The sequence below is a fragment of the Pezoporus wallicus genome, unplaced genomic scaffold (genome assembly GCF_028554395.1).
Source record: "Pezoporus wallicus isolate ANWC-B61680 ecotype Strahan unplaced genomic scaffold, APGP_CSIRO_Pwel_v1 contig_6944, whole genome shotgun sequence".
NCBI lineage: Eukaryota > Metazoa > Chordata > Aves > Psittaciformes > Psittacidae > Pezoporus > Pezoporus wallicus.
The window spans coordinates 674,273-689,336 of NW_026636656.1; the positions used below are offsets into that span (position 1 = coordinate 674,273).

Consider the following 15,064-nt stretch of genomic DNA (forward strand, 5'->3'; position numbering starts at 1 on the left):
GTGTTTTACATCAGTCTGCCTTGGAATGCTTGAAGCAGACATTGGAAAGCTTTCTTTTTAAGCAGACATTGGAAAGTTTTCTTTTTAAGCCAGAAGTTTAATCTGTAAGAAACAACTTAGTTCTCCTTAATTATGATTATCTGTGTGGAAAGTCTGTTAGTGTCATGATTTAAGCTCAGCCAGCAACCCAGAACCATGCAGCAGAAAAAGTGGGCAATTTATGCACGGATCTCTTGTTCATTGGATCTGTAGAATCCTGCTCTTTTAAGAATTGCATTACTTCTACAGGCTTTAAAAAAAGAAATAGCTCTTTAAGCTACTGGATCCTGAGATCACTTAAAGGATTAGAATATGATTTTTAGAACTACCAGTTGCTGAAGATACCTTGAAGAGTTCAGAGGTTTCATGGCATTTTCTACTGTGTTGTATATATTCGTAAAAGCAGTTTATAGCACTTTATTCCTGCATAATAGTATTTTCAAGGAGAACTCCTTTTTGAGACACTTGCTGTTCTTTTAAACCAAAGAAGGTCCAGCAAGTATCTTCACTACTTCTCAAAGCTGTCTTTAAAGCAGCACTTTGAATCATTAGCAGCATATATTTTTAATACCAAGCCAGTGGATTGTGTATGTTGTACAAAATATTAAAAGGTGCTACTAGAGGAAAAGGATTGGTTTTTGTTCTCCTATTGTGTATTTACAAGAACCATTAAATACTTGGTTAACAGATCCAAGGCAAAAATTGCAACAAGACCTCAGATGTCTTTAAGCTAAAGGGAAGTGTTTGTGCTCTGTGATGGGGTGAGAGCTTGGGAGAGGCAGAAGGCTTCATTGCAGTTTCTAATCTGTGTGCTCTGCCCTGTGAAAGGGAAGAAAATAGATCCTGGATTACAGGAGTGTTACCAAAACCTGGGCTGAAGTTAGTAAATAAGCAAATTAACATTTGAACTGCTCAAGTAAAGAGTTTACAATTTACCATTACAGTGTCTTTTCTAGGTCTTGCTCTTCTTACTGTCTTTAAGTTTAAAGGAAATGGACAAACAAGACATTAGCACAACATTGTTCATAAGCCAGAGCTTTAGCATTGAAAGTACTTTTCAGTAAGGTTCCTTTTAACCTTTTTGCATCTTTGTATAGTGGGGACCAAACCTGCCCAGCCCAATGGGTGGAAAACTGTTCTATGACTGCTTCCTGATGTACGTTACCTGTTAAACCCTGACAACATCCACAGTAGCTACTAAAGAAATCCTACTTTCACCCCCAACCCAGGGTTCTGGCAGCCTTCTCCTGGACTTCTGCACAGCTCTAACTTCAGCTGTCGGGAGCAGGATGAGAGAAGAAGCGCAGACAAGTGCTTTCTTGTCATCATAAATATCTTTATTGTGAAAAATGCCATAAAATAATTCCCACAGTTCTAGAAAAAACAGTTCTTGCTTTTTAGAATCATGATTTGATATAAAGACATTTCATCATTTGAAACATTTGATATATCTCTGGCTAGTTTTACTTCTTCTTACAACATAAACCCACTACTTTGAGATTTGCTGGGGGGGGGGGAATTATTCTTCCATCTATTTTGTTATTTTATGGATAAAAGCATGGATTACAGAGCAGACAAACAGTATCTTCCAATAAGGCACTTTTAAATACAGCTAACCTGCCAGGCAGTTTCCAGCCAAGGTCCTACAAGTCACAGCCCTAAAGAGAAGAGTAATTCCTGTTCCAAACACTGGCCTGAAAACTGAAACTATGACAAGCTTAAATTAAAATAATAAAAGTTTCAGCTGACATTTTCTGCATGTCTCAAGGTTCAGCTCTTAAGTTTATAATTCACTTTAAGCCTGGTTTAATACTGATTTATTACTACATCAGTATTAAGCATTTACCAAGCTTCTCACCTCCTCCTCCTCCCCCTTCACTGTAAAACAAGTTGGAAACAAAAGCTTACTAAAAATGGAAGAGAGAATTCAACAGAGACAGTTTGCATCTACACAAAGGCCAAATATTGTAATGATTCTTCATGCACACCTCAGGGTTTACAAGCTACCGCGACATCTATTTCAATGTTCAGTTACTGAACATTATTGCACTACAGACACCCACAAATAAATAAAAAGGCAAATTCTGCTCCCCAGTGCATCACCTGCACCATTAACACTCAGCGTGGCACCAGCACTTTGCTTTCTGAAGTCACATCAGGAAATAGATCGCCATGTCTGGAGACCCTGGAAACACAGAGGCTTTCTTTTGCACACAAATTCTGTCTCCCTGTATTTACAGCAGTCCCTCAGAGCTACAAGCCGGCATCTGCTCCCTGAAGAGCAGCACCCAAGCAGTAACACTGCTTCTCAGTGGTAAATTTAATAACAGAGTGCCTTGCACACCAGTGCTGGGTTTTGGTTTGTTTTTATGACACTGTCTTCCACAGAAGAAATCTATAAGCAGCACAGCCATCTTCCTTCTTCTACTGACTACATTCAAGCTTACCCCCCCCTCCCCCCCTTAATACGTAGTTTTCCCTTTTACCATTCATTCTAAGAAACAAATGTAATGCTTTATGTTCCTGCTGCTTGCAGTGCTCACAACTGCCTGCTGCCTTAGAGAAACAAAGCCGCACCACTCTGGTGTCAGCACTTTGTCCTGATCCTTTACATATGAGGGACCATCTTAACCCATTCCTATAGAATAAAACAGAAAACAAGAAAAAAAAATACCCAGGAAATTTCTCAGCTTAAGGTTTTAAAATGGGATGACAACAAAAAGGCTGAACGAAGGCAGACCTTTTAAGAGTAGGTTTATCATTCCAAGCGCTTCCCTAGTGCATAAGCAGAGCTGCCTACAGCATTTCTTGTTACCTCCTGAAACCAAACAACACTCCTGCATGTACAAACATGACATGCTTCTCACTCTGGTCATTCAGTCACAGAACAGCTTGGGTTGGAAGCACTTTAAAGCTCATCCAGTTCCAACCTCCCTGATGTAGGCAGGGACATCTTCCACTAGACCAGGTTGCTCCAAGCCCCATCCAACCTGGCCTTGAACCCTGCCAGGGATGGGGCAGCCACAGCTTCTATGGGCAACCTATGCCAGTGCCTCACCACCCTCACAGTGAGGAGTTTCTTCCTAATGTCTAATCTGAATCTCCCCACTCTCAGCTTAAAGCCATACCCCCATGTTCTGTCCCTCCGTGCCTTTTTACAAAGTCCCTCTCCAGATTTCTTGTGGGCCACTTTTGGTAATAAAAGGCTGCTCTAAGGTCTCCCTGGAGCCTTAATACTAATTTAAACCAGCCCATTCTGTAGCAGACAAGGCAATACAAGAGTTTATATGGGGGAACAGCTGACACATAAACACCTACCACCAGCAACGCCCAGAGCAGCACCAGCTACTCAGCCCGCAGGGACCAGTGCTGACAAAAGCCTGGAACAGCCACTCTTGGTGGAAGCTGCCAACCTGATTTTTACCTGCTGTGAGCAAGAAGCACACACACAGAGGCTGCCACCAGGGCCCACAGCTTATTTGTTGTGCAGCAAGTTCCTACATCTGAGCCTTGGAGGTCCCAGGAGAACCACAGCAGCCTACAACAGTGGGATCAGCGTCCCACAGTTTAAACAAGAATCCTTCAGACAGGTCAAAAGCAGAAGTCCAATTTCTAGAAATCCATTCAGCCTGGAAAACAGCCAGCACTGGCGTTCAACAGGCTGCTGGGCGGTTTTGTACCATGGACTGCTGGGAATCAGCGCGTGCGCTCTTCGGTGTGAAGATAAATTTCTGCTGAACAAACACTGACCTTTAAATGGCTGTTGAAAGGTATTTTAGGACATCACACGGCCTCACAATTACATTTGTAAAAACACCGAGGCGGGAGGCAAGGGCTTACGCTTCAACAGCGACTCCCATTAAAGTAACAAAAAAGCAGCTTTGAGACTGAAGGCCTTATGTGCCAACTTCATTTGTTTTACTGAGGCTCATGCTTTCAAACACATGAGCTGAAGTGAAAGAAGGCTCCATCAGCTGACTACTGTTCTCCAGTTAAAATCCAATCAAAACAACACTGATGAACTACAATTCTTGCATTCTGAAAGCATGACTGCTGCTGCAGCTCTGTTACAGAGGATGACTGCCCCGTAGCCCATCAGATGACATTCACACATTTCCGTCAGTCACCCTAAACCAGTATAGCTACATGCACCTTGAAAAAATAAATCAGACTCTTGGCTAATGGGAAGTGAATCCCTCCTTTTGCACGCAATTGCTTTTGCAGCACTGTGGCTGTTAACAAAATGACTTCAGTTTCACATAGTATTAACTCATCGTGCCAGCACCCAGCAGAACTGAAGTCATGTTACAGGGTAAGGCTGGAATGAATACCCTATTCCTGCTCCCCTCACAACCTGTATAGGCTCTGAGTTGATGTACAGAGAAGTAACAGATTGCTACACAGTCAGGGAAACATCACATCAAATCGTTTGGTCAGATCTCAAGCAGGTGCTTTGATAAAGTGCAAACTACTCAAACATGAAACCAAAACATCCCAAATCACATCCCAAAAAGGTCTTTAAAAACATATCACATCTATATTTTTACTTTCCTATTTGACAACTACCGCCAGGGCGATGACCCCAATTTATTCCAGGTTAGTGACTGAAGGGAGCAGACATTTTCAAACACAATTACTTACAAGCAATCTTCTCTGAGGGCAGTTATTGGGACTCATTTCATACGCAGCCTCTCCACGCCACCTATGGCACTGATGACAGTAATACAGGAGTAGGTGGTCCCCATGGGTTCCTTTTAAGAATACTGAGAGAGGGATCATTCTGCCCAGCACAACTAACGGTTTGTTAACGTAGAGACTATTGTAACTACCTTTTCCATGTTTATTAGGCCCCAATCCAGAAAAATATTTACATGCATTTTTACTTTTAAGCATATACTTGAGTCCTAAATTTATGTTTAAGTGTTGTCCTAAGTAGCCTCTTACTGTTTTTTCCATCCATAGGAATCAACGTGTCCTATATAACCACAACAAATAGACAGGCAATAACAACCCCCCCAGTAATAAACCAAACTGGTATGAGCTTGGCAAGTTCATCACAAAGCAAAGCCTCTGAATCCTAAAAGAAAGAAGGAACTTTCTTCCAGTGCAGTAAGACTCTGGGTTAAGGACAACATCAGAAATTAAGATTTTGGGGTCTTGAACTGGGAGACTTTTATTTTTCAACGAATTAAGTAAAAAACAGCAGCAGCCACCGGAAACAGTCTTGGCTCTAACTGAAGTGAAATTTGAATGTAAACGGTCCTCCTCCTGATCCAAAGGGGTTGAATCCTTGCCATGTGTTCCAGTTCCTGTGGAAGGGGTTTCCCCCACCCTGCTGACTCTCTGCATCCAGTGGGTCCTCTCCCGCATCAAATTTCCGCCGCATTTCTAGAGGAAACAAAGCCAAGGTGGAATCACAACACAGTAGCTAGGGCAAGAACACCAACCATCTTTGATGGCTGATAACAGATACAGACACAGACATCCCCTTGCCCCAGCCAGGGAGCTGCAATTAACACTTATATTGGCAGCATCTGTAGAACCTAATTACTCTGAGTTTTTCCATGCTGTCCAGGACACTGGCAGAGAAGAGATTAACTCCATGAACACACTGCATGAAAAACTTCAAACAAGTCATTTGGTTTAAAGCAAGGCAAGACAGTACCTGGCTGTCCCACAGGGCAGGTATGAATTTCAACAGGAACAGGACAGCTGCACTACCCCAACAAATAACTGGGGTATTTTGTCCTTGATAAGTTGTGTTCAAGGCCAGGTTGGACAGGGCTTTCAGAAACCTGGTCTAATAAAACGTGTCCCTGCCTGTGGCAATGGGGGCAGAACTCTATGATCTTTAAGGTCCCTTCCAACTCAAACCATTGTATGGAGTCTATGAACTCCAGAGTTAATCAATCTTGCAAATCTCTGCAAAATGATACCCTAAAGAGACTTTAGTTTACAGTCACTGAAACACAGTAATTCATTCCAGCTTTACATCTGACTTCATGCAACAGACTGGATGCAAGTATTACTGCACTGTCTTCTTAAGATGGGTAAGAGGAGAAAGAAAAGGGGAAGCTGCAATGCTTATGACTTACACTTGCTGAATTTTACATTACTGTAGAAATGTAATTAAAAAAAAAGTTATAAGAACAATCATTACCTGGGTCAGTGAGGACTTCTTTAGCAGCTGCTATATCAATGAATTTTTTCTCTGCTTTCTTCTTTTCTTCCTCACTCTGGAAATTATCAGGGTGCCACTGCGATGCCAGCTTTCTGTAAGCTTTTATGATCTCCTGCTTTCGAGCGTTCCTGGATGGATAAAATCGTAACTTTAAATTCTCTAGTTGTCACGTGCACATTAAAATAAACCTCTAGATTCACTAAACACTGAGACAGTAACTAAGGGCATCAGGAAAATGATGAGGTGCTCGTAAGCCTTCTGGAGTGGCACTGAAGATTCTTTACACAAAAAAAAAGAAGAAGCAGGCTGCAACTTTAAACAAAGATTACTCACTCTTTCCTTCACCACCCATTTACTTTCTTTGGAGAGATGCTACTGCCAGCTACCCGGCAGAATACAGTTCCCAGTCTGAAGAACTTGCAATTGGTAACAAAAAATACAGAGTAGAGATCAAATTAGTTCACAACTGGAAAGATGAGCAATACTAGTTCAGAACTAGACATCTGCTCAGTTCTTGTTGGAAAGAAGTCGTTGGTTTCTCAAGGTTAATGGCATAAGTATTCTAGATACCTTTCAGTTACTCCTTTCAAACTCTTCCCGTCTGTCACACTACTTGCCACAGTTTCATTTTTTGTTGCTTTCAGTAATTCTCTCCAGTCTTCATTTCATCACCAATTCATTCACCTGACCCTTTGTCTATACTAAGAGTTTCTTCCTAAGGGATCTATTTCCTTTCTTCCCAATGTTGTTTTCTTACTCTATCCAAAAGGAACTACAAACAAATGCTACTTAAAAGCTGAACGCTGCTAAACTGCTACAGGAGGAAAATGAATGTAGTAACATACAGGAACACTCAGCAGAACAAATTCAAATGATCAGCCCTAGATGTACTGGTTTAATAACCAACTTTCATATTATCATCTCAGATATTATTATCTCACCTTTTTACTCCTAATATTTTATAGTAATCCCTCTTCTGTGATTGCTTCAGCATCTTCTGGGCACGTTCCAGCCCCTCCCGAATCTGCTGATCATTTTCACTATTGGCTTGGGCAGTCTCGTAGTCTTTAATAGCTTTAGTAAAAAAAGTAAATAAAAGAAAGATTACACAACTCTTTTATACACTTCAATTTAAAGAACTCAACCACTCATCAAAACTGAGGGTGTGCTATTTCCATGTGTAAACAGCAGAGCTTTTAATTCAACTTTCCATGTTTTGGGGTGGGGGTTTTACATAACTTTGAGTAGAGGAGAATAATTTTTCACATATAAATTAGGCATTTTTCTTCCTCTGGGTTCACACTTTTTGGGAAGGAAGAAGGGAGGTTACTAGTAGTGGGTCAGAACACTCTCTAGAAGCTACAACAGTCACATGGATGAATGTAATGAGCATCTAGGACAGGGATGAAAAAGAAGTCAAGAAGGAAATTTCAGGAGTTGTTATCTGAAGAGCCCACTGCACAGTGTTAGTCCCACACTGCTGCTCAAGTGAAGATGCATAACAAGTAATATTATACTAATATTCCTTCTTCTCCCTGTTCACCTCAATCAAGAGGATAAAAAGCCTCTTCCTCTCTAATGGCGATAAAAATGGATTTCAGATTACAAGGAGGTTCATACTGTTAGTGCAAGACAAATATTTGCCTTTTATGCCTCTGCATAACATGCAGGCAGTTATGTTTTAAGGTTGGGGTTTTCCCCAAAGGCATGCTCTCGCATTTATTTCAAGAAGTGGCATTTCTCAGGAATGAAAGCAAGAGGTACTGTAACGTATTCACGAATTTTTAAGACATTTCAGGTCAACACTTTAAGTAAACTATATTACTACTGTAAGTGGCAACTGAATGCTTAAGACACCAAGTTGACAAATTCTTTGATATCAAGACTTATCGAGGGAAGCAACTGTTTTTAAGTCTTTAATGAAACTGCTCTTCTTTCACTGTTCTAATCTTCAAAGTCTCATTTGCAGATCCGAGTTTCCTAGGTTTCCCCAGTTAGACAAAGTACTTGCAACAGATTATTTCCAAGCAGATGCTATTTCTCAGCAGGTGTTACATTTGTTTTTCACTGTTTCTGAGCAAGACAGCAGGAAGTGCTAATGAATTCGTATTACCCAGACATCTGATACCACTGCAATCTTGCTTTGGTTACCGAAAAAAAACACACCACAAAACCACAACACAATAATCCAAAAAGTATTTCCAGTGCCCCAATAGCTTCATGTGCTATTACAAACAAAACAATTTCTATTCATTTTCACATCACTGGACACTGTCATTTGCTGCTTCAAAAAGCATTTTGGCTTCTGCTGATATTTGTAATCATTTGTCCAGTCATTAAAAAAAACCCAACAAACAGAAGCGTACACTAATGCGTGTGCCCAACATATGCTGTCAAAACTGATAAAAAGAATGAAAATGCAGGGATTTCATCATGCTGCTTTACCACTCCAATGATTTTAAGCACCAGAATACTTAATCTGCTTCATGTAATAATGGGAGGTCCCACCACAATGTCTGCCAAATGCAGATCAGATTGCTCAACATCATTGAGCATCACATCGTCTACAGCAGACACCGCTGCTGGAAACCAAGCTGCTCAGGGTCAAGGATTTGCAATGACAGTACAAGACTGACTCCTTTATTTAAAGGCTGCAAGCATTAAGCACAGAGGAAGGCATGGTTTTCAGTGCTGCACACTGCAGATGGAATGCACCCAGCACACCTGATGGCAAGTACATTTTGCATTCTCCCAGTTGGAAGACACTTCAGTTTTGATGGTACTCTCCAGTGTAGGAATTTTCTCCTTTCAGAGAGCTAATGCTCTCCCCACCTGAGGGGTGAGGGCTAGAAGCAGGTGGTAGCAGGATAACAAGCTTCCTGACCACCAGCAGTTTGCTATGAAAGCATGAGAAATATTCCTATTTCATATCAAATGAGATATCAGTTCTGCTCAGTCCCTATTTCTAAATGTACTAGTCCCTCACATACCCTACAAGAATCACTGACTTGCTGTTTCAGTGAGCATCCTTTCTTCCTTTCATCCTGCCCCATGTATGCCACGACACAAAAGGAACTACCAGTTACCAGTACCAGTTCCAATACAAATACTTTAGTCAAATCTAACTCTCTTTCTTTCAATACAGGAGTTTTCACAATCTCTCAAACAGTAAGCACATCATATCTCTAAATACCTTAGCTGGCTTTCCTATCTTGCCTACCAACTCTAAAACAGTGACCAAGATTCCCATTATTCCACATGCAGAGTTCATTTACTATCAAACACCAGTAACTGCAGACAACCTATGTCCATGTCAACCATTAGAGGAATACCTGAACCAGTTACAGTTGTACTGAAACAGAACTCTTTCCTCTGCAGCAGTAGGGTAGGGAAGAGGGGGAAAAGAAAAAGGTGGAGTTTTTAATTCTTTTACAAAACTCATGCTGTATACTTGAGACAGACTCCTGTACTTATGAGGTAAGCCAGAAACTGAGTCATTACACATCTGTCTCTGTAGACAAGCCCTGGATCCCATGTGATTATAAAGTAATTAAACCCATTTGATGGGAATCAGAACTCAGCAATACATACTGAAATGCATCTTGAAGACTTAACAATAATAGCCTTCAAAGTTCTGAATTACAAGTAATTCAAATTTTTCTGGCTTTAAAACAGGAAAATGGATGCCTCTAGCTTGAAGTTTTCTTGAGAGGAGAATCAGTTTCCTCTTTAAATATAAGGCAATTTTAATTGCTCTACTGTTCTCTACAACAGAGAGAAATCAGCCATCATTTTTACAGCAGTTAAAACTTAAGGATAAATGGAGGCACCTTTAGGCAGACTAACATTAATGGGCTATAATAGTGTTTATGGAGGCTCTGCTGGAAGGCAGAGTGTAACTACAATCATCTCACTACTGTCAAGGGCAGAAGAAAGGCAGACGATATGCTAAACCGTGGGGATTTAGATGAGCACGGCTCCACTCTAGCGTGGTTGTCCACTTAGAACCAGGCCAGGCCAAGCCAGCAGGCTCCAGCCAAGGAAATAAGCTGTCCCAAATCCTAGGTGTGTCCCCTCCATGTTTCCTTACATCCCATAATAGGTAGGCATTTGCTCCATCGTAAGACCAAGCTGCATTTGTGCACCTCATTACAAAGCTTCCCCCCCCCCCTTCCAGTTTGCAAGTGTTGCCAGATTCTCTCACCCTAGAGGAAGGAGAAACAGGTGAGGATTTAACTGAAGATAATGTTAGAAAGACCCAAACTGAGATTCATCAATTTCAAGAAAACAAACAGATCAATTCCGTCCATTACTAAAAAGCAAAACGTACATCAAAGAGGACTCACAGCAGGGCCTGTTTGGCCTGCCTGTCTGCACCCTCCTATAAGCTGAAGATACATACATCTTGAAGGGAGGAAAGAACCTTAAATTTCCTTTGGGTTCTCCTTTTGCTGATACTCCTTCCTTTTACACCAAAAACCTCTGCACAAGCTTATCTTGTAGATTTGTATTCTGTACCTTAAACTCTTGTTTGGGTTTTGAGGGGCTTTTTTATTCATTTGTACATGTACTTTTCCCAGCACTCACTGAATATACTTCCACTGTTCTGAAGTACAGAAAAAGATTGGGAAATGCCTAAAGGGGACCTCATCACTGTGAAATCTTCCTGAGTCTTACTTTTAGGCTGACACTGCAGTTCTAATCAACAGAGGGAAAACCATTAGCCTAAGAGAAAAAGGATTTTTCTGCATACTTTGGGAATGTTGGGGGTTTTTAAGCAACCCCCCTTTGTACATCAGTTCTCTGAATTATGCTTTCACCATTTTTCTTACAGCGGGAAAGAAGGCTTGCCAGTCTCAGCAAAGGGGGACTAGGTCACTTCAGATGTACAAAGTCTACAGGCCTGATGAAAAGGACTGTCTGAAACCACACCAGTCCTCTTTATATGGTGTTTTGATTTGAGCAAGGAAGCCTAATATGAGAACAAAATGGGTATCTCATATTTGAAGCAAGCTTCAGGAGGTGAGCAATATCATCTCTCCTTAATTTCTCAAAAAAGGCAAAAAAAAATAAATCTGTGTGCTATAAATGAGAACAGCTGCCTCATGAATGTTTAAATCAGAAAGACTTTTTTTTCAGTTGTAAAGCAAAAGATCCACTACCAGAATACAGAACAGAAAAATTGCTCTGTAAGTACTAAAAATCATGGAACTAGTTTTCTGTAGATTTAAAGCCTACAAGTTCTCTCTTTCATTACATTTGACTGAAACAGCCCAATGCTTCAAGAACTGCTGCATGACTGAGCTCAGGGGCTGAACAGCCAGACTGTCCAAATTTCCTTCTTAAGCCTCGTTTCTTGTGGAAATGAGATTTACTAAATTAGATTTTGAAGATTTTTTTTTTAATAGCACATTAGCACTCAAAGAAGCCAGGTAACAACATAATAATGGCACTTACTACTAATGGCACTTACTACTCAGTCCCTACTTCCTGAGGCTGCAGATGGGACCATGTAACAATATGCATTTTACGGAAACCCTGCATGGAAAATTCAGCCTAAGGAGTGGCATCAGTTTACTGCTCTTAACAGCACTAGAGACCCATAGAGGTGAAGCAATGGCTATCATCTTCCTCTGCCCTCAGTACATGCTAGGGGGTGGAATGGCATTTCATGCTGCCACATGAAGACATTAAAATAGAGTTACTAAAACAGATTTATATCACCCTAACTGTAATTACCTTTTATTTTTAAACAGTTGTCTGACACTGCTGATTATATAAAATGCGTTTAAGTAAGCTAAGTAAGCTGAGTAAGCTGCAGTCTCCTAAAACATCCTGAACATAGCCCACTGTTGTAAAGACAACTGCACTGTAAATGGAACAAGTACATTCCACTTATACTCATCAAGACAAAATTACCAGCAGGTATTTTTGTGAAATCTGCAACTACCAGTGCTGATTAGGGATAACAACATAGTATAGAATCAAAGCGCATGTTAAAAAACAGGCAAAAGGCTGACTGCGTTTTAAATGCACACAAAAAAGTTATGTGCAAACAGCATACAACTGTACCTTCTTCATAAAGGTCTTCCAGCAGATAAGCTTCTGCTCTGTCTTTCAGGGCATTCACATTGGTTGACTCCAGCTGCAAAACTTCTGTACAAACTTTTATGGCTTCTGTAGCCTGCTGATTCTAGGGAGGAGAAAGTACAACAGAAGTCATATAGTGCTGTGGCTTGTTTATTTTTGTGGTGTTTGCTTTAAAGAAGTTTACAGACAGATATAACCAGTATTACCTTTGACAAGCAGTGGCAGATCCTTTCTTTGGCACGAGTAGCATAAATTGGGACATCTGGCTCAGTTTTCATTACAGCCTCATACTTACTGATAGCATCTTGATACCTGTTTAAATCACAGTAAGCATAACATCATGATATGCAGTAACAATTTCATCGTGTGATGTATTTACAAGTTTCAAAATTCACAGACTTTTACATCCTTATAGAAATGTACCTTAACTTTAGTAGTTTTAAAGGTGTGGTGTGAGACAACAGTATGAAGAAACCTTTCAGCCACTTCAATTACATCCCCATTCCCTTTTCTGTGCTATGAGACAGAAGAGCAGGGACTATGCCTGGCACAGTTTTGCAGAAGGTAAAAACTACCCCTCACTGTGCACAGACAACAGTCTCTAGATTTGCCTCCTGTCCAACACACCACTCTGTACTTGGAGAAAAGCATTTCCCTCCCTGATACACAAGATGGCTAAAACTGGAGTCTTGCTGTGAGCACTGTATTGCTTGCATTTCTTGGTACAAAAAGACAAGTCCTTTATGGCAGCTTGGATCAGATGGTTGTTTTCTCCCTTCCTCCTCCTCACAAGTCACACAGTAAAAGGTATTTTTGCTGTGAAGGTTTCAAAAATGCTTAAGTTCCATGGTTTGAGTAAGAAATTGGTTAGAACATTCACCTAAAAATGCAAGCATGTGACTGAACCCATGGGTTGCTACAACCTAGGAGAAATTCAAGCCCAAAGAACACTCCCTGAAAATGTGCTGATACTTGATTAAATAGAAGACTGAAGTGAAAAGACTCCAAACAGATTGCTAACTTAATAAAATTGTCTTCAGTAGTGCTAATTCACATTCCTATACTGCATTTTGAAAAGCCACCTTGACAATGTTTAATCACGTATTAGGGGTCCTTAGATTACAGTTGGATGTTGTGTGCTTGATAGCACACAAAACTGAAATAAAGAAACAGAAGAATACAGAGGCATTGTCTATCATTTAGTAGAGTGCATTAAAGAAGCCCATTAGTCAGATCCATTTTTGCTGGCAAGGGACTGTAGAATTACTAGGTGGGTTTAATCTAAAAACATGGGCTTTTAATCACAGAATAGCTGAAGTTGGAAGGGACTTCTGGAGGTCATCTGGTCCAACCCCCCTGCTAAAACAGGGCCACCTAAAGCAAGCTGCCATATCCAGACCTGATATCCATATCCAGGACCATATCCAGATGCATTCTGAGTATCTCCAAAGCAGGGAGACTCCACAACCTCTCTAGGTAACCTGCACCAGTGAAAACAAGGGGGTACTGGGAAGCATTTCCTTATGTTCAAATGGAATTTCCCATTTCCCCTTGCATCCATTGCCCTGGTCCCGTCACTGGGCACTATTGAAAGGTTGCTGCACCCTCTGCATCCTCCTTTCAGGTGTTTATATACATTGATGAGACCACCCTGTAGAAGAGAATGCTCACGGGGAACAGTCAAAGCTATTTCAGCCTTTCCTCAAAGGGACAGAGATGCTCCAGTCCCTCCATCATCTCGGTGGCACTTTGCTGGACTTCCTCACTCCGTAGTTTCATCTCTCTTGTACTGGAAAGCGCAGCACTCAGGTGTGGCCACATCAGTGCCAAGAAACAATATATGAGAGCTGACAGATATCATCCCTATCTCAGTCTTACTACTTTCTCTACAAAGAAGCTAACCACGCAAAGAGAAGACAGTGGCATTCAGAAGGAATGAGAACAGAATTGTCACTATGTGAGTCAATATTTATCTTGATAGTAATTTGAGCGCTATGCTCTGTTATCCACTTTAACTGTCAGATGCAAAAAGCATCACTTAACTCCTCAATCAATAGTAAGTTGGCACCTCAGCAGTGGCTGGTTTTCCTCTTTGTTTTTAATATAGCAGTGAACACTTACCTGCCTTCTCGGATGAATTCCTCTGCTGACTCAATCTGCTTATTGAGTTTCTTTACTTGTTTATACAGAGAGAAGCACTGCTTGTGATCTTGGTCCAGTTTCAGACACTCCCGGACTTCACTGTTTCCAAGGAGATAGGAATGGAAAATAAAAACAAAAACCGAAACAGAAGACATCACCACACACAATGAAATTTCATCTAGAGGTGCAATGTAACATCTATAAGCTGTCCAGAACAGTTATGACTTTTACACTATCTCTCCCTTCATTAAAAAATGAATTTAAAGTGAAACAAAAAAGACTTCCAGAACATACAGGAATATTTGTCTGGTTTTGGGTATAATTATTTTGTACTGCCAAATAGACAGAGACTGACGAGTGTAACACTAATAACTGACTAAACAGCGGAAGAAAAATATACCCTGGGAATGAAATTAATAGTCATCAGGTATCAGATGCAATAGGTTGTGATTTTCTTGTATATTTAACTCGGCTGTATTACAATACCCATGTAGAAGTATATTTTATACTGCCTGAAACAGATGAAGTTCAGCTAAGACCCATTCTTTTGATGAAATCTCAGCCAAACCTGAGCCTGACTTTTCACTGCAAAGACTGTTTAATCAGACTCTG

The 15,064-nt window shown here is 40.7% G+C and overlaps 1 protein-coding gene across 2 annotated transcripts in view; it reads right to left on the minus strand.

The window, feature by feature from the left end:
• Nucleotides 1-4,467: 4,467 nt before the first annotated feature.
• Nucleotides 4,468-15,064, minus strand: part of DNAJC3 (DnaJ heat shock protein family (Hsp40) member C3) — a 33,002-nt gene continuing 22,405 nt past the window's right edge. For both annotated transcript variants that reach the window (XM_057401141.1, XM_057401142.1), the window contains exons 7-12: nucleotides 14,432-14,551; nucleotides 12,517-12,622; nucleotides 12,293-12,413; nucleotides 7,162-7,294; nucleotides 6,200-6,348; nucleotides 4,468-5,427 (exon numbers count right to left, since the gene is read on the minus strand). In XM_057401141.1, the coding sequence (XP_057257124.1) occupies nucleotides 5,270-5,427; nucleotides 6,200-6,348; nucleotides 7,162-7,294; nucleotides 12,293-12,413; nucleotides 12,517-12,622; nucleotides 14,432-14,551 (787 nt within the window). In that variant the 3' untranslated portion in view covers nucleotides 4,468-5,269. The remainder of the gene's footprint in view (nucleotides 5,428-6,199; nucleotides 6,349-7,161; nucleotides 7,295-12,292; nucleotides 12,414-12,516; nucleotides 12,623-14,431; nucleotides 14,552-15,064) is intronic.